This window comes from Parasteatoda tepidariorum, chromosome 5 (genome assembly GCF_982258835.1).
Source record: "Parasteatoda tepidariorum strain Cologne lab strain chromosome 5, Ptep-v5.0, whole genome shotgun sequence".
NCBI classification, from domain to species: domain Eukaryota; kingdom Metazoa; phylum Arthropoda; class Arachnida; order Araneae; family Theridiidae; genus Parasteatoda; species Parasteatoda tepidariorum.
The window spans coordinates 116,406,876-116,433,940 of NC_141759.1; the positions used below are offsets into that span (position 1 = coordinate 116,406,876).

General features: G+C 26.1%; 1 protein-coding gene across 12 annotated transcripts in view; it reads right to left on the reverse strand.

Moving 5' to 3' along the window:
• Window positions 1-1,354: 1,354 nt before the first annotated feature.
• LOC147810052 (nuclear cap-binding protein subunit 1-like) overlaps window positions 1,355-27,065 on the reverse strand; it is a 40,400-nt gene continuing 14,689 nt past the window's right edge. For 7 of the 12 annotated variants that reach the window (XR_015434099.1, XR_015434098.1, XR_015434097.1 and 4 more), the window contains 6 exons: window positions 23,936-24,101; window positions 16,480-16,598; window positions 15,116-15,219; window positions 12,696-12,798; window positions 11,853-11,990; window positions 2,506-9,290 (listed from right to left, as the gene is read on the reverse strand). Coding sequence is in view for 4 of the 12 variants with exons in the window: in XM_087164914.1 (XP_087021040.1) it covers window positions 1,756-2,238 (483 nt within the window). In the remaining 8 variants the exon portion in view is untranslated. Of the gene's footprint in view, window positions 9,291-11,852; window positions 11,991-12,695; window positions 12,799-15,115; window positions 15,220-15,652; window positions 15,957-16,479; window positions 16,599-19,498; window positions 19,563-23,935; window positions 24,102-27,065 lie in introns of those variants that run through there. The other 5 variants (XR_015434102.1, XM_087164916.1, XM_087164914.1 and 2 more) reach the window with 5 other exon arrangements.

A 27,065-nucleotide genomic window follows, 5' to 3' on the forward strand; every position in this document is an offset into this window, starting at 1 on the left:
CTCAACTCCGTAGCCTTGTAATTTTTAGCCTAATCCAGAAGACAAGGGAACTCCTGGATTGGGAGAAATTTGCCTTCGTGATGGAGCTAATCCGCATTTGCGGTACATGGAGAGGAAGACCGCGAGAACCTCCCACTGTTAGTCTGACGGCAAAGTGACTAATCCACGATCATGGGTTAGTACTGAGGATATTTCACGTCAGCATTGCGGTCGGTGCAAGCCGGTTGCGGGTTTCGAACCCGGTTCGTCTCATTGGAAGGCGAACGCTCTATCCCCTGCGCCATCGCGGCTCTTTAAGTATAAATTCGTGAAATCTCCAAAACATAAACGAGTTTTTTGATAATGCACATTCACATTTTCAGGGGATAAAGCGTTTGCCTTCCAGTATTGTGAACCTGGTTCGAATCCCAACTGTGACTAGTCTATACAAATTCTACACGTCATATTGGACCAGGTATTATATTACCGTGCACCCTACAAAAGAAAATAATTATAGGCTTAATAGGGGGCCCACAATGGGACCCTATAAGTTACTATGTTTGTATATACATAATAGTATGTTGAATATTGCGTTAAAATAATCAAATTTCAATTCGTAGATTTGTAAAATCTCGGAGATATATATAGAAAAATGCACGGCGAATAAAAAAAATCAACTCCAATTGTTTGTAACCGTTTATATTCCGGAAAAACAAATCACGCGACCCTTAATCTGAGTTAAAAAGAAAGATTGAATTTGACGAAATTTGTAATGCAAAATTCATTCAATTTTACAATTTATTTATTTTTTTAAATAATTTATATATGTATATGCTCCTCACACTTTTTTCAGTCCCCAAATGTTTGGTGATGGACATTACTTTAAAATCCAGTAATCTGCACTTGATTCCCCCTTTGAAACATTGATGGCTCTATTGTTATGACATCACCTTCTGGATGGAATTTCTCTGAGAGGACAGGCATCCACAATCATCAAGAGGATTTAACACACAATAGAGTGAACTGTCCCATTGCTGCGTTAGAAGCCGAGCAGAGTGAGCGCAACTATACTGCTGGACAATTGCTAAGGACGGATCACAAATTGCAATGTAACATAACATTAAGCTAGGCATGAGGCCTAGTAGGATAAAATATAGTTGCCACACTGCTCAGGCATTAGAATAAAGAATATTCATTGTTCTGGAAAGTACAAAAGCTATGAAACATCTGAAAGAAAAAAAATGTTCATTTGGTGCTGCGTACGGAAAAATGCATCTAAATGTCAGCAGGCAAATTGAAGAAAGGTGTAAGTATGGGATATGTCTACCGTGGAGTGTGATGCAACATTCTACACGTTGTATCATACTTTGCACAACATTATCCAGCAGCTGTTAAGGCAATTTATCCCATTCCTCTGTCAGTGCACGGATGAGGGTGTTCTTGTTTGTCGAAGGATAGTTTCGACCAGCAAATTGCCTCCCCTAACATTTTCAATGGGGTTTAGATCTGGAGAACGTGATGGCCATACGAGGCGTTGAATACCCTCGCTGTCTAGACAATCCTGAAAAGCGAGTGCGTTGTCGTCCATAAAAACAAATTTATCACCGACAGCACCACGGAAAAGACGAACATGAGGAAGTAGAACTTCATCAATGTATCGTTGGCCCGTCATAGTCATGTAGGCACGTGCGGCCATTGATCATGATGCCGGCCCACACCATGACACTGCATGTCGGATATTTTCTGGACGATAACCAGTACCACTCTCGCGCCAGATCAGTTGGCGTCTACAATCTGACAGACTGAACCTACTCTCATCTGAGAATAGTACGCATACGCAGTCCAATTGTGATGCTTACACCATTGCAAACTGGCAGTACGGTGCTGTCTGGTCAATGGGACACACACAACAGGTCTGCCAGCGTATAGTCCTCCTCCCCTCAAACGTCTGGCAATAATTTTTCGGGAGATCTGCTTTCCTGTGGCAACTGATTTGTCACCTGCTGAGCTGTGGTGCGCCTGTTCCTTTTTTGCGGATAGGAGGATGTATCTGTCTTCTGCAGGCGTCGTACTTCGAACACGACCTCCCCCGAGTCGCCTACTACACATTCCAGTAGTTTTAAATGATTTCCACATCCGTGAAACAACGCTGTGAGCGATGTCGAACTCCCTGGCAACATCTGTTATTTTTCGCCCTTCTTCGATCTTTCCAATAATTCGGCCACGTTTAAAATCATCTAAGTGATATCGGGAAGACATGCTGAAAATTTCAAGTTCGTCAACTAAATCTTTCCTGTAAAACTTTGACTTGAAACAACAACTCTCCCTCCACACTTCAGCGCTATCACGAGATGAACAGACGTGGAAAAAAAATTTGCATACGCATACCTCATCTTACTATATCCCGCACTTATTCTAATTTTCCACATTTTGCTTCCTTTCATTTTGTGGTTGCTATGGATGATAGTGTTATTCGTCCTTAGCAATTGTCCAGCAGTGTTGTAAAGAAAAACAATGAGGCAAGTATTTACAATAACAACTTTTATTGCACCTTTCTGTACAAGAACAATGAACTGAATTCTTACTTTATTACATTAAAGGGAAATAGAATTTATTGTCAACTACGGTACATGTATTACGACACATCAAAAGAGATAAATGGAACTTTTCATAAATTTTATATCTTCTTAGACTAGAAACACCATACAAATGACGAGGGGAAAAAACTTGTACTAAAATGGAACATTTTGTTCGTATCAATGATTTCATTTAACAATCTAATCATTTAACAATACATAAAGTCTTGATAATGCATAAATCCTTGAGGATTTAGTTAATATGCATTTTCAATAAGAAATATGATTAATTCAGCTTCTATATTTTACATTGTTAGTAAACTGCTCGTGTAAAATATTTTAAAAGCCAATATGCAAAACATACTTAATTTTTTTTTTTTTTTTTTTTAGAGATCAGTCAAGGCGTAATCTTTAGAGCAAATGATTATTTAAACCTTTGTTTTCTCAAACTTTTTTTATCATTGAGTTCATGAAATTTCAAAAATAAAATTCTTAGACTTTTCCAGAATTCTGGGCTATATTTATCTATATATGGTAGTATTTCGTCAGAAAAAAATGATTTTTTTATTTTATTATTTGATGTTTTAACGGATTTTGAGAGTGGAGAAAAACGCAACTAAATGAAGACATTGTGTAAAACTATCAAATTGCGACATCTTTAAAAGGACTCATTTTAATACCTGTTTATAAAAATAATAATAAAATAAAATTATATAATAATAAAATAAAAAAAAATTTATTCGCAATTCAATATTTAGTTAAAGTTCCCTGTAAAAAAAATCAACAGTAACATTTTCTGTTATGTAAAATATAATAAATAACTTTATAAGTCAATTTGATAATTACTTAGGACTTCCTAAGTTTATGAAATGCAACTGAAATGTAGTTTCATAAATTATAACTATTTCAATAAATTTTGATTATTTTTTAGAACATAAGCTATTATATTTTATTCATGAATTGTATAAATTCAAATTATTAACAAAAATCTTTTAACAATGTATAAACTTTACTTTCCAAAAATATTTTGAAAAAGCCATAGTAACTTAAAAAAGAAGATAATATTAAGGGTAATTTTAAACCAAAAAAAAAAAAAAAAAAAAAAAAAAACATTTCTTGTTTTGAGATTTTTTTTTTTGCCTCTGAAGAATCAATTCTCTGTGAAGAAAAATAAATAAAAATGAAAAATTAATGTTTGAAAGGTCAAACCTTCTGAAAGACCAATTTGTTTCTCATGGTTATTACAAATGTTTTTCTTGGTTAGACTTGAGTTATTACAAATTGACTGTAGATAAATAATTTTTATCAATGACAAGTTTAACTACATTTTGCAAAAAATTATTTTCGTAAAAAGACTTCATAATAAAAAGGTCACTTGAAACAGGACTTTAACCAAGACTTCATGAATCCTGTAATATATTAAAGAAGCACTTTCAATAAAAAGAGATAAATAAAAAATCTCATGTTTATAAAATAAAGCAAAATCATACTTTCTTTTTAAATGAAAGAAAAAAGCATTAATTTGAATGAGCAAATTGCTCATGAGGTCAGATTATTATTTCTGGATACAATTCTTTAATAAATTTTATATATAAGTTAAAAAATATATTTGAATCAAATAGCAACATTTCAGTTTTTTTCCCATTCCCTTATTTACAAAAGTTGAAATAAATTTGTAAAGAAAAAAGAAAAAGATTTAAACACAAGACACAGGAAAATAAAATTTCAAAAGCTATAATAATTCCATTATAAGTTTATTTTCCTACTTAATAAATCAAATTTATGACAAAACAAATCAACAAAAATACACAAGACTGAAATTGCAAATAAGTCAGATTTAATTTAAATGTACTCCTCGAAAATGTGCATATTCATAAGGGGCAGTACATTGCAAAAATCAGGCATGTAAAATTAAATTCTTTGTGTTATGCATTCAGAAATTCAATATTGAATATTTTAATAAGTAATTTAATTAAAGATTAGTAAGAGAAAATAAACAGAAATGCTAAACTAAAACAAACTGAAAAATATTATGAGAAATATATTACTTTTATAATAATAATATGATTAATAATAATAAAGATTACTAAATAATAATCATTATATAGTAATCATTATTATTAATCATATTATATTATTTTCTAAATGATAATTCTTATATAAATGATAACTATTATATAACATAATATAAATGATTACTATAATAATAAATGATATAATGAATGATTCAGGGTTAAGTTTTTTTTGGAATCAAATGAAATAAAGACATTTCTTGACATTTTTATAAAACTCAAAATTAATATCCAAAGTAGAACTTTTTTACACTTCACACAAAATACAAGATCACTAGGTATATTTATACATAAAAATCGATTATTTAAAAAATATTTTAATTTTCCTTAAATTCTGTTGTGTCAAGTAAGTCATCTGCACCTTTATCTATAGAAACAATTTACAACAACCAATTATGATTTATCCTTATTTGTGAAGTATTGATACAACAACACTACAGTTTCACATTAACATAGATGATAAAACTTCATTCTTTTTTTCAAATAACTGGTTAAAACATTACAAACATGAAATCTACGTGCAAATAAACATGTTAGCATGAAACACTAATTATAAACAAATAAAAAAACTGTTAAAATGTAAACTTCTAATTGGGTATGATTGTTTTGAAAATTAATCTTTAATGCACAAAATAAGCTTTATCAAGCTTATAAGCTTATTTTCAGAAATATGTTACATTAACTACAAGATTTAAAAAGCTTTAAACATGCTAGAAAATATTTTGAGATCGTCATATTTTATCTGCAATATTAAAGTATATTTGAATTAAAATTCTAGAAAAATTGAGCATAATTCTTTTTTTTTTTACTAATTATTTATTTAGACACAAATTCTAATATAAGTAAGCCACAACTTAAATAAAAAGCATTAATAAATATGCAAAATAATAAAAAATATAAGATCACACAATCTTAATAAATGATCACACAACTGAAATAAAATAATTTTTACTTAAAATAAAAAAACTTTTTTCCTTCACAGTAAAAGTTATTAAAAATTAAGCGTACCTAAGTAATAAATTTTATCTCCAAAAATACCTCATAGTTGGTTAAATACATTGAATGCATTTTGCACATAAAATAATTAACCTTAATAAATGTTTTATGGGTAAATAGTGTTTGTATTTAGTTTAATTAATGCACAATGACATCAAAAATAAATAAAAATAATGTATACTTTGTCAATTAAAAATAAATACTAAGTCCTGCACTTTTTATGTAACTGTAAAACATAATTGTTATAAAAAATTTGCTAAAAATTAAGCATGTTTTAAAGATATTTGCTAATATATACTTGAACAAAACACATAACAAATTTTTAGCAACTGTAATCAAATTTCTACAGACTCTGACAATCATTATCTTTAAAAATTAAGTACACAATTTTTCGCCACACATTCATTGTAAATGTTTAACTAAAAAGCCTTACGACACTATTAAAGCTAGTAATTGATCAGATTTCAATTTTAATTGATATATAATAGTACTTTTTCATTTCATTTTAATGTAATATAAAAAAAGAAAGTTGAAGTAAATTTTCTTTACCTACTAAAGGATCACTTTAAAAGGTACATTTTATATCAACTAATTGGAAAATTTTAAAAATTAGGTATGTTATAAACACTGATCACCATGATAGTTTTAATAGAATAATTTTTAAAACAATTTTTACTTTATTTAAACTATTCAACTCCAAAATTTCACTAATAAATTAGAATCAGATTAGGAACAGTCACTATTGTAATAAAACTTAACAACCAAGAAATAAAATTATTTTCACATATTTTTGGCAAACACAAAATAAATTTTGAAATACAATGGGAAGACACTTCAAAATATTAGAGTAGAACCCTAATTATACAATACCCAGGGGACTAGGGGTGTGTTAGAAAATTGAAATCCTTTTTTGACCTTTTTATGTCAATTTTATAAGTGTGAGTAAAATTACTCAAAGCAATTAGTAATGATAATAAAGTTTAATAGAATCCCTTATCAGGCATGGGAGTAGGAAAAAAATAAAAAGTTTGAAAATATCTATCAATACAAATAATGAAAAAAAAAAAAAAAAAAAACAATAAAAAGGCATGTGAAACTACTTTTCCCAAAAAGCAAATATTTTAATTATTTAGATACTTGTTTAAAGTTTTTTTTTCTTTTACTTCATCTACAATTTGAGAGTCTAACAAAAGTTTTTTTTAAATAAATCATGATTGATTAAGTAGAATAAAATTATATTAGAATAAAATAGCAAAACATTGTAGAAATATTATTTTTAAAAAAAATCAATATTTAATATAGCATTTTTTTTCTTCTAAAGCTTAGAAGCTTTATGCCTGTCTTACCTGTGTTTCATTTTTCTGACATAAATAATAGAATCTTATGACACAATATAATGATAAAAAAGTCATTCTCAATTTTTTTGGGTCATTTCCTAGGAGTTTTTCAGAATTATCATCATAGTAGTAATTTGATATAATTTAATGAGGAGTTTAATGACTAAAAAGGAACAATGCATCAGCTAGAATGCAATACAGTTTAACAAGGGTTGAAAGAGGTGTCGGATACCTGAGTAGATGAGGCGTTGAATAATTAAGGTTCTGCTGTATTTTACATATAAATGAAATATATTTGTCAATAATTTATAATGAGTTTTAAACTTTTAATTAAATAATAAACAAATAGAACAACATGACATGCAAAACACAAATACTAAAAACCAGTTTGCTGAAAAATTAATTCACGAATTATTAAAGACCAAGAATTTCTTTTGATCATTTAACATTGAATTAACAATTAAAATTACATGTGTTTTTAAAATGATCATAATTAGGGTTGCAAGTTCATCGTCAAATTTCACATAAAATTTAGAAATTTCCGAGGAATACAAATATAAGCACGTAAAAGAGCAGAAAAAAAGTGTTTGATTTAATTTAATTTTATGTAATGTTAAATTTATTCATATAAACAGAATTTCAAAGAAACATTGCAAATTGTTAAATTATACTTGATATGTTTTTCCTTTCATCAAATATTTGTTTGCTAACATTTCTATACGTTTTTTAATGCAAAGTTTTTATAAATTTTACAGTCCTGGAGCCAGTGTTAACCCCTCACTCAGTTAATTGTCATTTCAATTAATTTCTGGTAAAGTAAGAGCTTATTGCACTATTTGGAAGGCACGTTGCTCTTATTAATTTATAATTGAAAAGATAGTCCAAATCTTATTAAGTAAGGTGATCTTACTATCTCTGAACTATTTTCATGTGAAATTGCTATTAATCTATTTTCCTAAACATTTTATCAATAAAAAATTATCAATTTTAAAGCTGCAGAGAAGTACTAATTGTTGTTAGAATTAGAGTTGAATTAGAATACCAAGGTGAAAAAACTTCTCCATTCAAACAATTTTCATACAAATCACAGCACTTCAAAAAATTTCTGGATTTAAGAACAATAAAACATGGAGATGAGCATGAAAATTAACTCCCTGATAAATTCGCAACCCTAATTATAACACATACAACTTCAATGACTTTTTCATGACTAGTAATTGACTAGTCTACTATAATAAATCTGAATAAGACTAAAAATAAATACTAACGGGAAATATAACACATTCCAAAAATGGTTAACAAAAATATGTAAATACAACGATACATAAACAAGTTGAATTCAGAGAATAAACAAAATCAAAATAGTTACTAAAATCCTATTTCAATCTATTAAAATAGAATTTTTATTAAAAAATAAAATGAGATTCTATAAAAAGACATGACTAGAGTAAAAGACATAAAAAGATATTCCAAAATAAATTGCAATTTACCTGTCTGTACTGCTTATAAAATATTGAAACATGAATTTGAATAAAATACCAGGATGTTATTCACCAATTAATAACTGTATAATATAAATAAAATTTTAATAACTGCATAGAGCAACTGTTCTCCATGAACACATATAAGATTTTTCGAAGTAAAAACGTAACAAACTATCATATATAACCCTATTTTAATTCAAGCAATAACTTCTCAAACACTAAAATAAATAAATTTCAGTTAATTTTAACGAATAAAGGCAAGGAATGTTAAAAGATTTGTTAAACAATGAGAATGACTGTAATAATCGGTAATTAATGAATTTATATATTTTTTAACATCATACAAAAAAAAAAATATTCAGAGTATTTAAAGAAATGATAGGAAGTTAAATTGATACTTATATTAACATGCACAAATTTCCAGTTTAAGCTAAAATTTATTTAAAGAAAAGTCAAAAATTAAATTCTCCTTTTATAAATAGGCCATTTGCCTAAGTGGATCATCAAATTGTTGTACCAAAGTGGTCAACTTGCATAGTTAAAAGAAGAAAAAAAACCTTTCAAACTGGGATTGCCAATTATTTCGGAATATCTTTTGAACACTCTTAATGCTATTATTAGTTTGAATGTGAAATATAGATTTCTTTTAGATGGGAAATAAAATTGATTGGAACTTTTCTTGCTTGAGACAAAATTACAGTGTGCAAAACACTCCAGTCAAAAATTGGATGATAGTAACCAATAAATGCTGCACTAATTATCCACAAGAAAGGAAATCATCTCCAAAATGGGGAAAACGGTGAGGGATGACATAGATCTACTTTTCCACTGCTCACATTCTGTACCCTTTAAAAAGAAAACACTTCATATTAAAAAAAAAAAAAAAAAAAGCTTAATTAATAAATTTGCATGTTAAGGAACACATGTTAGAATTTACGAAATACATTTATATGTTAAGAATGTCTTAAAGACAGTTCTTTTAAAAGACTTTGCACTATCTATAATGAAATGAAGAGTTTGTCTCTCTCATAACTCAAGAATCATTGAATGTATCATTCTGAAATTTGAAAAATGGCTATAAGGGCAACTTTAGCCTCCAATGTTAAAACTCGCTCCAAATTTTAGGAAGCTTTAATATAGATACTATAAAAAAAGGTTTTTAACAGTTAAATGGAACAGTTTTAGAGAAAATTGTGTGTGGTAAATTTTGACTTTATGAGTTGACCTTGGGCAACAGCCTCATGCTAAATAATTCAGACTACTGGTAATCCTTAGTTTTACAAGACGAACCATTTAAAATATGCTCTGCTGAATCTACTAACACAAAGTCTCCGGAAAGGAAAAAATATAAGAATAAAATATAAGGAAAAAATTAAGAAATGAAAGGCTTTTTAGTTTCATTAATATGCACTATAATGCAACACTAGATAAGTTATATTTTACTTGTGAAAATGAATTTAAAAAAAGTAATCTAGTGTTTAAATACACGTTAAAATGTAACAATTGAAACAGCAGCATTATTTTAACCAGAAAAGGAAAAAAAAAAAAGATTAAATGCTTTAAACATACTTATCTATCCTTAACATAACTTGCAAACATTCTAAAGCACATTTTAATGATTTTATGAAATATATTTGAAACAAAATGCAGTTTACTTACACATGGCAAATTAATAGTCTAAATCATGTAATAATTAGTAACTTTCACATAGTCTAAATAACATAATTCATACTAATACATCACATAATTCATATGTCATAATAAAGTGATTAGATGTGACTACAATCTCGAGAATTTTTTTATAAGTTTATTGTTAACAATAATCTGACTTCTTAAAATGTAATAACAATAATTATTCTAGGTTATTTTTGAAAATAGAAAGGTATTTTTGTATAAATAGTAACATCTAAAGCACATAACATAGAGCATATAACATCTTCATGTCTGACATTACTTAGTATTTAAACTGTTACATCTTCCATATACAAGCTTTAAGGCTTTTTAAATTAAGTAAAATTAAGGATGTTTATACTTTGAAAAGTTTATTGCATCAAAATATATAGCATATTTCAAAAGCCCAAATTCAACTCTTCTTTCAATTGAAGAACTTAGTGAATGAAGGTTCTAAGCTAAAATATTTAATGAAATTGAGAATTTTCTGGAAAAGAACTTATTTAAGTTCTACCTAATTATATAATATTAATTTAGTACTTTAATTTGCCATCTTTAAATTTTGAAAATCTCAAAGGATGAAAGTACTAATTGACAATCTTCAGGTTTTTACGGAATGAAAGAAATTCCAAGCACATTTGGATACTTACAGTGAACCAGTAACCATTAAAAGTCTATCCTATGACAGAAAATTAATATACCAAGAGAATAAATGCTAAATAGTTAAAACTAATGTTTGGAATTTATCAAGATTTTGTCAATTGGAAGCTGCAGGACAAGAAATAAGGCTAATACTTTACTAATATTTTTAAGGTCAGGCTAATACTTTACTTCCTAATGTCAATGTAAAATGAAATGAAATGGAAAAAAAAAAAAAATTAGGTAAAACTGTAAAAGCTTTTTATATATTTTATTTGATGACTAAATTTTACATGCAATCATTAAAGTAAACATGTTTTAAATACTTGTATATTTTGTAGTTTTAAAAAATATACAAGTTTTATTACTAAATGTGCAATTTATTATTTCTGAAACAATTTTAAAGATGCTACTAACTCATTGGAAAAAAAAAAGGCTAAGAACACTCGAATAAACTAAACATCACGTTAACACAAACTAAAAAAATTCAAAGTGAATTCAACTATGTTTTCTTATGAAGCTAAATTAAATTCTGAAAATTTTACATTAATATGCAACTGTCAGAAACAACAGGTTCGAGGATTGTTTTTCCCTGCAATAGACCAAGGCATCAGAATGTTTTCATGCCCCATCAGGGGCTGCAATTGCACTGGTCGAACAGAGTGGGAAAAAAAACTTGTATAAGAGGATTAAATATGGATAATGGAATATAGAAAATTGATAATTTTAGTGAAATGATATTTAAAAAAATTAACAATTTTTTGCAACTAATTGAAAAATAGCAATTTTTTTAAAAAATATATAAATACATTAATGAAATTAGTCCAAATTAGTCGCTTATTCTTAAAATTTTTTATTCCAGTTGTTTTTTTAGACGACAATAGCAGCTCTAAAATCTTCAATATATTTGACTTTAAAATATTATGTATAAATTTTTTAGTCAGATGGACTTTTCCTAGGTTAAGAATTAGGATATTGACTGAGTCTGCGTGACACCCTTAATGATGACTAAGAGAAACAACAAAAAAAGTGTTAAGAAAATTAAATTTTTTTAAACTAAAACTGCCAATTGGAGAGCTAACCAAAATAAACCCTTACCAGGAAAATAATTCAGAATAAATTTTTCAAATCACTTTGGGCCACATCTAATTTTTCTTCCATTTCTTCAATCATTCCTTCTGATGGTCGTACATGATTAGAATCTTCCTCATTGTCTTCTTCCATAGCATCATCTTACTATTTGATGTGTAACCAAAATTAAAAAAGAAAAAACAAAACGTTTTACAGAAAGAGTAGATAAATAACTCTTTTATAAAAAGATTAGAGAATAATATTTAAATTGAAATAGAAAAGTAAGTTGAAATAGAACAAAATAAAATACAGGACTTTATCAGAAGACACCCTTTACATTTTAATGTGGAAGCATTTCAGAGAGCAATTATTTAACAAAATAAAAGCGGGGTATCAAAGTATGATTTGAGATATGCTATCAAAGAAGTGGAAATATATTGATTTTTAATTTTAGAGACAGATTTAAACATAGATCACATGTGAAGTCAAGAAAAGGTTTACATTGTCTATTTATTTTTAATTGACAAACACATTTAACAGAACTGTTACAAAACTTCTTTTTAATCTCATATATTTTCAGATTTAGAGCATTTTTTTTTTGTAGAGATAAAAGGATATTTTGAATAGTGTCACTAAAGTTTGGGAATTTTTTGGATTTTTATACAATTAAATAAAATTTCACACAGAATTTTTTTAGCAATTCTCCAACTTATTCCACATCATTGACTAAACAAACACATACATTGAAAATTAAAAACTTGCCTTTGATAGGTGATAATAAAACATAGAAACATAATAATAATATATACAAAAAGATTTAACCTAGATGCAAACAGTTATATGGATCAAATCTTTTAAATGACTAATTACCTTTTGCAGTTTCTTTTTAGCATCATTTACTTGTTTTTCTTGATTAGTCACATAACGAATCATTTTACATATTGTTAAATGAAGTATCTCCCATATATAAGCTCTACAAATAAAATAAAAAATCAGTTTTATTTACACATTTTTTTCAGCAAAAAAACAATATAGCAATGGAAATATTTGGAAACCAAACGCTAAAACAAATAAATATGTAATTTTTAAAAAGCAAAATTTATAATGTCTAATTACAAATATACCAGCTTTAGGAAGAAAAATTTATTTTAAAAGTAATTCAGTAAAAAAATTATTAAAAATAATTTAAAGTTACTACTTAAATTACTCAGAGTATCCTTTTTAAACTAAAATGAAAATTACAAAGTTACAAAACAAAACAAAAAAAATTTTCATTTATGGCATAATGATATTTAAGTATGGTCTAAAAGTTTAAAGGCACAGGAACCAAAATAGGCTAAACTACACAGGGGTTATAAATAGATATTGAATCAAAAAAGAAATAGAAAATCAACTGGGTAGTGTGAGATCATTGAACTTGTGTTTACCTAAACAAGACAATTTGCGGGATATTTAATCTAACACCCAATACATTTAGCTCATTTCTTATTATTTAATAAATAATTTTATAGTAAATAATTTTATTAATAAATAATATAAAATTTACATTACTATTTTCCTAATAAATCAGTTGATATTTTTTATTTTAAAAATGGGAAAAGAAAAATTCATAAAATTCATATAAAAATTAACACTTATAAAAAAATCTTAAAATTTCACATATAATAAAATAAATAAACATATCTATCTTACAAATATAACATATGTCATAGAAAACAAACTAAGCTCCAAAACAAGTTAATATAAATACATACATATTTAGAAGAAAAATATAAAATGAAAAAAATAAAGAGCTTAAAACAAAATGTACACATAGACTAAGTTGATATAAAAATTCATCACAAGACATATACATATATACTTGCTTAACTAAGTAAATTGTGCTTTTTCTACTACGATTATACAAAAAAGTGATTTAAATGAAGATGCATTTTGGTGAGATTATCTTTAATGTAATCAGAGTTTTTATGCCACTAAAAAAGACCAGTTAGAATAAAATAATTTTTCAAAACTTGAGATAATATAAAAGAACCATAATGTTGTTAATTAATTACAGTGTATGATTGAATATTAGGAACAATATAGAACAGCACAGTTTTGCACTTTCGAAATTTGTTTGTTTGAAGAAACAGCTTTAAACTTTAGAAGTATGAAGAACAATAACTTTAAACTACTCAAAATAATCAATATCCAAATTTTTGTGTTTTTTTTATTTTAAACTTTTACAATCAAATACTTCCTTTAATATTATTTTGAACAAATCTCACAAATTTATAAAAAATACTAGCTAAAAAAAGATTTAGCACAATCATTAAGAAATGTTTATTTTGTAGCAATTTAAAACATATTTCTGATATTTCGGAATATGCTTAGTAATTTTGAACTTATATTATTTTGGGTGCTATAAATAGATGCCTCTTATGACAGTTTCTACTAATAATTTTTGGAGTCTCATGGACTATTTTATTCATCTCTAATCAAAACAAATCCTTGTGCTTGGTATTATACTTTATCAAATTACTAATAAAAAACTAATGTATTTTGTTATGTCTAAGCTATTATGCATATTAAATGCTATGTAAAATAATGTACAGATAAAACTAACAGCGTAAAACCGGAGATCGATTGTATATGCATGTATATATATACACATACAGGTTGTTCCATAAATGTTGTGACAAACTTTTAGGGGAATAGGGCATGTCATAAGGATTGAGAATTACTTAGGAAACCATGACCAGAAATGTTATTGTATGCTGCTAAGGGGGCATTCTTATTATGAACTGTTACCTCCTGTGCCCATGAACATCAAGTACTTTTATTTATCTAAATTATCTTCATTTTTTTGTTTTCTATTAATTATTGTACAACATTGTAATAAGTACAATATTAGCTGTTTTATTGTAATTTAATGATTGGGCAACTAACTGGACAAGCTTGGCAAATCATTAAATTATGATAAAACAGCAGTTCGTAAGCCTATTTTAATGGAACTCTCAACAATAATTAATAGTAATATAAAATTAAAATATTTTAGAAAAAGTTCAAAAGCACAGCATGTCCACAATAAAGCGCCCCCAGCAGTGTATGATGACATTGACAATTATGGTTTCCAAGGTAATTCTTAAATCTTATGATGTGCCCAACCTACTTCCCACAGAAGTTTGTCGCAACATTTAAAGGACACTCAGTAGGTATATATATACATACACACACATATACATACATTAGAAATTCCTATAAACAAGTAATAAGTCAAATGTCTCGTAATAATAATAAAGAATACTTGCTTAGGAAATTCTGAAGAGATCTCTTTGTAAAAGAGCCAATTAACTAAAGAAGAACATTCAACTATTTCACCTTTCAAAAACTGCGTAACTAACCCTACCATCATCTGAAACAAAAACAAAAAAAAACAATAAAAATTATCTTTATAAGCATGTAATGAAACATTTTTATAAACAGGATGCAACAAAACAAATTTAAAAAAAACCTAGACAAACAATATTTAATCCAATTTCATTAAAAATAAATAAATTAACAAAATATAATAAATAATAATAAAAGTAGACTTTTACTAATTAGTAAATTTAATTGATTTCAAAGAGACTGCTTTTTGCAGAGATGCAGTGGCTTAAACACTTCAGCAATGGACCACAAGTCTTCTACCTTTTATCTATTCCACTCCTGCTGAAGTGATTGCTCTTTTAGAGGGTCCAAACTTTTGTACGCATCAATCATCAATAAGTAGTATTGAGGTGTCAACAACAAAAATAAATTTAACAGGAAAAGAAAAGAAAATGCAATAAAGAATAAAATGAACAAACCTGTTGACGAGCATGCCAGAGATCAAACATGCTTTGCAAAATACAAATTTGGGCTTCTTCTGATGTGGATACGACTTTAAAAACAGCATGATATCCACATCAAACATATTGAAATTTACTTAAATACAAAAAATCCGAGAAAATAAGTTATCTTATATAAACCACCAATTTGAACATCTGCTTTTTTCTGACAAGAAAACAACCCTATGATAATTCATATATCAATAATTTCATGACAAATAAAAAGTATTTATTATCAATATTTTATTTTTAACCTGATATTTAGAGCACCTACTTTTTAAGAATCATATTGTATTATAACAATACATATTACAAAAATCAGGAAAACAAATATATATATATATATATATATATATATATATATATATATATATATATATATATATATATATATATATATACACATATATAATGAAACTTAAAACATAATAATAAACAGGCAATAAAAAATCAAAACCAAATACTGGTGCAGAAAATAAGTTAAAAAATTAGGCACACGAAAAACAATAAGTAATTTAGATTTAGATAAAAGTAAAGAGTTTGATGACCCAGCAGGAATAGGCCATACATTGAAAATGAAATAGCATTATGTAGGATCACGTGGGGTAAAGTGGATACATGGTATAAAGTGAGGATATGTTAAAAAAAACCCACATATTTTCTTCTTTTAAATTGAAATAATTCATTTAATATTTTTCAAAACATTTACTGGGATTGCAGTAAGCATTTTTACAAACATTTGCCGAAATTTGAAATTAAAGATCATATAAAAGTTTTAATAACAACAATAAAAAAAAAGTATGTACCATCATTTTCTTGGAGAGGATTGGGCAAGTCTTTAATAAGTAACAAGGCCTCTTCCGCAGTGCACTTCTCTTTCAGTGCCGAGTCAACTGCTGAGCTGCAAAATTGCCTGGCAACACTTCTGAAAATCCACAAAATAATGCTGTATTTCTTTTTTTTAATTAAAATTTTTTAACATATTTACAAATCTCACATAATTTTAACTTGATTATTCTATTCTAAAATAGTTTTTGGTTTGGAAAATATTTATTATAATGCAATATTAACTTTAATACAGCATTGCATGTACTCAATGTTTACCAATCAGTGTACTGTGACCCGGAAAGAAAGTTGAAAGTTTCTAAGACTAATTTTTTAAAAAAGTCTTGTCCTAAGTTATTTAGTAATTAAACAAATAAAATGGAAATTTTTTCACGAAAATGAGTCAAAAATACAAAATATTAACTGATATACTATAGACTTTGGATGATATTATAAAAGATAAAAATATAACAAATCATTTCAGTTTACTTCACAATCTAAATTATATCATTGTTACATATAGAGATTAGTTTACTCTTTTATATATATATGTGATGTAAATGACACAAAACCCAATTATTATGAGTTTCTTCTTGATTTAAGATTTTTTTTTATTCATTAATTTCTAAAACAAAATTACGGATTTAATACTTTTAGAAAGGAAAAAAAAATTTCAAAAGTGAATACCTAATTTCTTAAGCTGTACACACAAAGTTCGATATAAAAAAAATCCTTCTAGTATTATCTTTGTTTTTTTTTCTTTGTACAGCCGTTGCCAATAGTAACACAATGTGCATCATGAAAAATTACTCAGTCAAATTTCCCATTACAAATATTTTTATAATTACAATTTTTTCATTTCAGACAGCCTTAAAAATTTTTTTAAACAAAAATGTAAATTCACCAAAAGATATAACTTTCCTCCTGATTCTGACTCATTAATTTTATATGCAAATATATATATATTAGAATTGGTGAAACTTGACAAATGTGTTTTTCTACTTTTTTTCCCCAATAAAATTAATCAGAAATTAAAAAAAACAGGTAATTTGAAAATTCCCCCTAATAGAACCTGAAATTAAAACAAAGATTAAAAAAGAAATAAATAATAAATTGATTTATTATTCTCCCACTTTAAAATATTTTAGGAAGTTATATTACGAACTTAATAACTATAAATAGATATTAAATGGTTGCCTAAACTATTAAAATGGCAATTGAAAGCATGACTCTAATATTTCAAAATAGTTTTCTTGAGTTCATTTCTAAAATCATAATTTTGGGGATATTTTTAATAACAACTTATTGAATAAATATATACCATAATTCTAACAAAATTCTTTGGCTAAATCACATGTTAAACAATTTTAAAAACTCTGGTTTTCGCTTAGAAAACAACCAAAAATGCATTGAAATGGTATAAAATTTTAACATTAAGAAAGGAAACCTCTTTTATTAAAACGCATATTTTATTAAAACATCAGAAGTTATTATTTTCATAGCGTTTAAAAACTAACTATCAATCAAGATTTAAAATAACATAGGGAGATTAAAAAAATTAGATATTTTTTCTTTAAAATGACATCAGAGAGAAATTTTTTTCTCCTTTGATGGATATTTAAGAGAAGAAGAAAAATATGACACATTTTAATAATGTTGAAGTAAAATCCAACGATTTATTTCTAAAATAAGTGAAATTCAATAATTTATTTTGAAAAAAAGTAAAATTTAATTATTTATTTCTAAAAACACAGAAAATCTAGCACATTTGCTTAAAATCACACTTCCTTTAATATCTTTCCTCAGCAGTGACAACTCCAATTTTAACTTTTCAAAGTTAATTTTTTTTTTTTAGTTAAGTTTTTAAGTCCTTGCCACCCAACCTCATGGCCAGTGGTCTTCCTTTTGCTCAAGATCCCTCAGCTAAAAAAAATCTAAGAACTTCTAAATCCAAGATCTCAGTGATGTTTAAAACAAAATTCAGTAATCTTAGCAATTACAGTATCTATCGAGTCTTAAGAGGCAAATGTCAGCTGGATAAAACAAAATCCTACTCTCCTATTTAATTAGCCCACTGGCAGATCAGTAAATGGGAAAATTTGAGAGAATGTCTCTCCCCAATTCCCTTTATATGGAAAAACTGTTTTTGATTTGCGGAGAAAATTGCAGGTTGAAATATGATTTTTTACATGCAGAACAGTCAGTGGGTTAATAATACCCATCACACATTTTAAGTTAAATTATTAGTGTAATAATATTCAATGTTTATGGATAAATAACACAAATGTGAAAACTTATGATTAGGAAGAATAAAAGCGTATGGACAACTGCTTTAGCAATCTTAATTTTTTTCCTTCTTCACCAACCACAATGAGTTTCACAAACAGATAGTTCCTATATTCCACTTTTTTTTATTCCTAGGTCAGATAGTATGGAAGCCAGATATCAGACTGTACTGTCATAACTTATGTTACTTGTTGCCTATAAAGTTGAATATTGTTCTCCTTCCCACAAAGGGTGGATGATAGCTCTGAGATTTTTTCTCTAAAATATGCCCAGTTAGCATTGCGGCATAAGAAAATACTTTATTTAAATTTTATTATAAAACTTTTAGGAATATTTCTACTCAAGTAGAAAAATATAAAAGAATAAATAAAATTATTTTAAAGGGGAAAAAATCTGAAGTAAAAAGTTTTTTTTTTCTTTTGACAGATATTTAAAATGTATAAACCAAAGCAAATTTTTATTCATAAAAAATTCTTTAAACACAGCAATATTACTTAAAAATGTTAAAACTTTATTTTACTTTCCAAATTATAAAGGAGGAGAAAGTCGTCATGTATCAAGCACTCAAATATAGGCACAAATTCTCAAGACTCACAAGGCATGAATGAGAAAAACTAACATTTTTACATTATCAAATAAATATTTCCGCAACCGTTTCTTAGGATTCTTTTTCTCAAATACATCAGTTAAAGCTATTGTATGAAATAACTTTACCTTAACAGTGACATATTCAAGAGGAATCTTGTGTTTTCTAGGATAGCTTAAGAGAATAGCAGCACTAAAAAATAAAGATAAGAAAAATTAAACACAATTAAAGTTTTAAATATATTGGGACTAAAAAAATCATTAATATAGTCCAATGTCCAGTGAAATATCATTCATCTATCTCTCATTTTCTGAGTCTGTCACACATTAAGCAGGAAAGTTAAGCTTAGAATCATACAACATTAAAATTGCAAAAAAGGTGCTGAAATTCAATCTAATGGGGGAGGGGGGGGGAAAGAGAAGAAAAAAAGAAAACAAGTTTTTTCTTCCTTTTTTTATATTATTCGTGAATAGTAAGATCTGAATTAAAAAGAGCCATCTATAAATCTACATCATATATTAATGCATATACCAATTAACCCTATATATAAATGAAAGGACATATTCCCCATGCCTGTTGCCCCCACATACACATCCTTTCTTGTCTTTCTAAAATGCTCTACCCTAGGTGCATGGTCTAATTCTAGGTAATAAAAGAACGATTCTTTGTTTTAAAAAATTGAGCTGAAAATTTGTTCCTATCAAGTATAGTGATATTGAAAAATTAAGGACTTTTTAAAACCTGCTTGCACCAAAATTGAGTACTTTTAAGAGTCTTTATTTTTCAAAATAAAAGTGAGCAGTTTAAAAGCACTTTTAAGAATCATGTAGAACACTGTTTTTTTTCTTTTTTTTTTGCCCTGGAAACAAAGTCAGTAAATTAAGCTTTTTTAACACTGCATAATACTTTAGTGATAAAACAAATTAAATGAAAGCAAGTACTTTTCCTTTCTCGCAACAGGAAATATTTTTCCAACAAATTTAAAGTGTGATCTCAAATACATATATGAAACAATTATTTTTAGCAATTATGGAAATATCTTCCAAGGAGAGGTTTATTAACATTTTATTTTACAAAAATCTCAGTAACTTTAAAAGTCATAATTTCTGAAAAAAAATATGAAAGTTGTGGATATTTCAGTTCATAATTTGTTTTTAGCTAAATATAATCCATGAAATAACTTTAATTAACTTTAGGATAATTTTGTATTTGAGAAAAAAAATTGACTTCAGATTAAATTAACATTCAATTTTATTATAAAAAAAAAGTTATTACAAAAAGTGGTTAAAAAAAGCAACATAGCAGTATATTCAACAATTTATTATATGCTACAATTTTAATAAACCAATATAATGTCTACATTTTTTAAATACTCTAAACAGATCCATGCTTTAATATCAAACAAATATAATATTATTTAAGTTAATTTTATTATGTAAAAATTATCATAATATTAAGAAAATAAATAATAATTTCTAATAAATGTAAGCATTAACTATACAAGAAAACTTTTTCCAGCTGTAACTTTTAACATTAATATTTTAAGAAATTTAAATTATGCATAATTAAGATTAACAATAAATGATCAACAGCGATACAATAGTGCACCATATCAGGTGTTAACTACTGATAAATATATTTTTACAACAATAACATTAATCACAAAACAATAGTTCTAAGTCATACATAACAATAATATGAAAGAAATTTTAAAGGAAAATTTTGAATAATTTCAAATATTTCAATAAATAGAGTTAAAAATAAAAAGGTTCTTATTATAATCCAATAGATTTTACAGAGTAATTTCATTTCTCTTAAAGTTTTAAGGAATAAATTTGAAGAGAGATGGGTGTCTTTTTATCAAAGTATTTTGTCATTTAAATACATGATATTAATCTTATAACGCTTATTATGTAAAAATATGAACTGTAAAAGTATTAATTTAATATTTCTTTTAAAAAAAATGATTGGAAAAAAACAAAACAATTTTAGGTTGATGTCTTTACCATTCTTTCCAGTTATGTTTCAGTGCTTGGCAATTTAGACTGACATTGCGAACACGTGTGAAGAAAAATTAAGAATAGAGAGAAAAATGTTTTTGTTTTTTTCTCTATAGTCTTTTTTTAATCTATTCTAGAAACATGTAAAGAATAACTTCATTTATTTTAATAGATTACACTCAGAAGGATATATATTTTCATAGCATATAATAGCGAAATCTACATTTTGAAATTGAAAATTTTACTGTCGGTAACTTTTTAAAGATAAAAAATTTTTTCATGTGCTAAATAAATCCACGAGGAACAACAGCAGTTATAAAAATAAATCATAAGCTTCAAAAGTAAAAAAAAAAAAAAAAAAAAAAAAAAAAAAAAAAAAAAAAAAGGTTTATTCACACTACTTCATGGTAAACAAACTAGTTCAATAATAGAATATACATAGTCCCTGGCTATACTATTAGATGCACTATAAGATTCTATGTAAAATTATAATAATTAGGTGATACTATGCAGCTGTATTGTTTTCACTTGGATGAAACCGGTTTGCATTTGTTTACGGTCCTGTATCAATTGGTTAACATTGTAATGCAATACGTTAAAAATAAATACAAAATCTCCGGAATAAAAACCCATTACACGCATGTTTAAACGTAAAAGTAATACCTATAAACTCGTGGAAATCATGTAAAAATTAAAAAACTACAGTGTACCTGATAATTTGATATAATTATTATAATATACTAATATAATATACTAATATAATGCTTGATATAATAAATATTCTATACTTATATAATATATCGTCTAATTTATCCCATCATCAAATTTATATTATATATCGTCTAATTTAACCAATTGATACACTAACATAAACAAGTGCAAACCGGTTTCAGTCACATAAAAACAATACAGCTGTATAGTATCACCTGATAATTAAGATTTTGCATTGAATCTAATAATGCGTCTAATAATATGGCCAGAGACTGTATATATACTGAAAGATTATTTATACAACAAAAAATCAGAAGTTGATTTCCAAACAGTTTTCATTTTTTACCACGATTGTCATTTAAAAGTATTTCAACAAAGAATATAAAAGAAACTGTGCACAGGAAATTAAATTAAACAAAAAATGATTTTTAGAAGTTAAAATCAAAATTAGATGACACGTAAAATGAGACTGTTTAAAAATTACGTCTAAACACACAACATAAATATTTAAAATCACTGAAATTTTCACGAAAATTAAATTTAATAATTTTAATGTACAAAACCCAGGATAAAAGAATGAAAATTTTTTAAAGCAATACATTTCCAGGGTTCCCACTCTTTTAACAAAGCAAAAATTAAGAACTTTTTTTTGAAAAAATTAAGGACTTTAAAAATAGTATGATTGTTTATCATCAAATATACATATACCACCAGTGACATTGCCAATTATTTACCTTTCTTAAAAAAATCAATAAATTTAAAAATAAAAATTAAAAACAATTTTATTATAATGTAAGCACTGATATAATTGGATTAATTAACAGGGCTCACTAAGGAAGTAACAGGCAATTTTTGCAAACCCAGATCTGCTTTTTAAAAAAATATTTTCAAATTGTTAAAGGTTAACATCATCTATGAAACTAATTCATATTCCATTTTTAATGATTTCATTGAAATTGAATTGTAAAATATAAAGTCCAGAAATTAAAATTTGCAATTTATTCATTTATATATATATATATACATAAAAAAGAGTAAATAAAGAAAGTTGGTAAAAACATTAAAAAAATTATTACAAGCCTTTTTATTTTGCTACTAGACCTGCATCACACATTCAGTTAAGCCCAAAAAATTCTTTTTTATTAATAAAATATTTCATTTATAAGTGTTATACATATATTAAAAGAATTAATACTAAAAACTTGAATTACCATTATGCATGAGAATAGTTTTCTTAACAGTGTCATGTTATATTAAGCCTGTTTTTCCTATTTGAAGTAAAAACAGGCCATACTAATATCTAAGCAACTTAAATCACTCCACTTTTTTTTTCTCATTCAAAAAATACTTCTATGAAAATTTTTAAGGAATAAAAATATAATTATCTTTGAGAAGATTTACAATTTTCAAACCAATATGTTTTTTATCAGTTCTAGGTGAAACATATAAACAAAAGGGTCTAAAACAATTTTTCAAAGGTATCAACACATTCTTATGGACAGAAAATTGATAAGGTTCCTTAATTAGCAAATACAGATAAGTTATTTATTGTTTAACCATTTATAGATATTTACTAGTAATATTTCTTTACCATCCTCTATCATTCTCTAGTATTATTATGATTTGATATTTTATTTTTATCACAAATTAACAGTTTAAAATTGAAAGTGTTATTTTTTATTATAAAATAATCCTGTAATATCATCTTATCAGGTAACGTTTTGTAAAAAAATATTGGAAAATTTTTATGCTTTTATGCTTAACTGCCAGTCGTTATTCATTAACCATTCAAAAAAATTACTTTCGCTATTTGGAGATTTAAAATAGGAAAATAGATAAATATGAAAGACTTACCTGTTCCAGCGGAGGAGTGGGCACAGCCTTGGTTCTCGGTAAGACACAGAGGGATTGCGAGCTCGCTGTCTCGAAGACACTGGACGTGCATCGTCCTTTTGACCTGGAGACAGTCGAGCTGAGAAGGAGAAATCTACTAGCATGGCTAATTGTGGGCTCCTAGGCCCTGTAAAAAGATTTATTTCTTATTAGAGTTTCTAACAAATACAATAAACATAATTCATTCCGGAAATAGGAAGAAAAAAAATAAAACTCTGTTCTATATAAAGTATTCTGTTCTTTCTTCTTTTTTTTTTTTTTTAAATTTAGGATTTTGTATATCAAAACATTGGAGTAGCCACAATTCAGAAATTATGGCCCTGATAGTTCAGCCTGGTGAGCAGAATTCTTTTAAGAAAAAAATAAAAAACTTTCTGAACATAAATTAAAATTTATTTTATTCAACAAATTCTATGTAAAAAATAATTTTTAATAACCTTTTGTTATTTTATTGATTGCGTGTCAATTTTTTAAAAATTTTATGGTAAAAAAAATTGCATTATTTTAAACTATCAAATTTTAAATGACACAATACGAAATTTGAACGATATTGATCAAACAGTTTTTAAATAATAGATTTCTAAAAATATGGTTTTTTCTCAAGTGTCATAACTCAAATTAATCAACCATTTTCGCTCAAATTATGAACAGTTTAAATACATAGTTTATAAAATGCTGTGAAAATTTGTATAGCATACAATTTTATTTTTTTTCAAACCTTATTAAAATTGAATAAGGAACATTAATTGTATACATTAAATTTTTATTTAAAGAAACAAATTCTATAATTTTTGTTCATATTTTGATGGTTAAGAACTCTAAATCATTAAAAGTAAGGTCTGCTAGTTAAGAGAAAATACTTTTTTAGTAACTTGACCAATAGTTAGTGCTACTTAATCAACATTTTTGAAATCATAATTTTTGAATCTTTAAGATTAGCACCTAGATCAGAGAAATCAGATTATTGAAACAAAAAGCTATTTAAGGTTAGTCAGGAGGTAACAAAAAAATTATAAATTAATTTAAAAAAAAAAGCCAAAAATTAACAAATAAAAGTACGAATATGATAATAATAAATAAAAAATAATAATTTAAATTGAGTTATTCCTATTATTCTTTATATATATATATATATATATATATATATATATATATATATATATATATATATATATATATATATATCATGGTGGCCACTCAAATCAGATTTCAAATTTCCCTGATATTTCCAGGTAAAAATCTTACAATTTCCAGGTCTGTATTTTTCTTTCTTTCTTTCTTATAAAGTGTAGGATGTGTACTAGAAAAGTATCAATATTATAAAATATTTTATTCAAAATGTTACTTTTTTAACATATTATCTTGTAAATATAATTCATTTTGACAATTTGGCAAGATTTTGTTTTTTTATTTAATTTTTTAATGTTCTGGTACAACATTAATTTTTAAAAAATTAAGACATGTGGAGAAAATAATAGGTTTAGCTTGTAGATTATATTGCTTTTAATGAATAAAAATGTTTTTAATGTGTTATTTTAAGCAGTTTTTGCTCAAAGTGTATCTATCAAATGGCAAAAACAGAATAACCAATAAAACCTTGGATAAGTATTGTTTAATATATTCTCATTAAGCAAAGGAAAAACGTTCCAGGTGATTATATATCAATAAGTTTTTATAGTTACAGTGGCTCCCAAAAGTGTTCGTTCACTTTTTATAACTTTTATTGAAATAGGAAATAAAAATTCATTAATTAAAATGAATATTTCAAAATGGGTATTTGATAATAAGATGTATAATCTATTCTTAGCAAACTGCATGTAATATATTAGTTCAATACTTAGTAAATCAAAGCAAAAGTTCATTGTTAAGATATCAATAATCAAATTGTAACAAAAATTTTACCCCACGAAAGTCATCGTACACTTAAATGTTTTCGGATTTAAGAATTAAAATTATCGTCAATTGCTTTAATTTTCTTACTTAATTATTTATCATTTATTTGTAATTTTGTACCAAACTTATGATAGCAAAATTATATTTTAACTTTGGTTTGCTAATTCCATAACATTTTATTTTATCATTTAAAAACGGCTCGTGGCCGTAGTAAAACAATAAATCAAATTTGAAAGTTGATTATTTGCCATCATAATGAATCAGTAATGAATATTGTTAAGTTAGTTTATTGTGTGCTATTGCACTGTAATATATGATAAAATGCTTAAAAGAAGGACTTCATATCAAAGATTAAAATTACAAAATTTGTGGAAAAATTCATAAATTCACAATTGAGTGTTGTAAAAGATTCTGTAAAATTTAATAAAAAATATTCTGCTCAAATTTCGCCAAGCAAAAAAAAAAAAAAAAAAAAAACTAGTTACATTTATTTACAAACTTATGAAAGCTATTGTAGAAGTGAAAGGAAACTCTATTAAATGTTAATTTAACGAAAATTAGAATATTTTCTAATAAGCGGAGATTTTTTTGAAAGTGTACAATGACTTTTGCGGGATAAAGTTTTCGTTACTTCTTGATGATTGATTTCCTTAAAATAAACTTTTGCTTTGTTTTTAAAATAATCCATATTCCATCCATATATATTTTTATTATTAAATATCCTTTCTGAAATATTCATTAATATCATATTTTCTTTAAACCAATATCTCAAGTCAAATTTTTAAATAATGTTGTTTTGAATTAGCATTATTATTTTAGGAGATTCAGTATACAAAAATAAATGTCACAAATGCAAAATTGTCTAATTTTTTGTTGTATACTCTATAGGGAAAAAAATAGATAAAATTCTTTAAATTTTATACCTATTTGTTTTTTTTTTCTTCTTATTTGAAATTAAAATATTTAAAGAATTCCTAACCAAACACATGGGTTTATAGGTTAGCATGGTAAATTGTTTTTGTTTTAACAACTAGAATCTTGTACAGTGCAAAACTAAAACACCAGATTTCATTTTCCTTCTTCCTACTTAACACGTATGAATAAAAAGAAATTTATATTTTATGTTTATACATCATGTAATATGTTTCCTATACATTCCTTAGTCTTTGTCTGCTTTTTAGGGTAATAGGAATAGTTT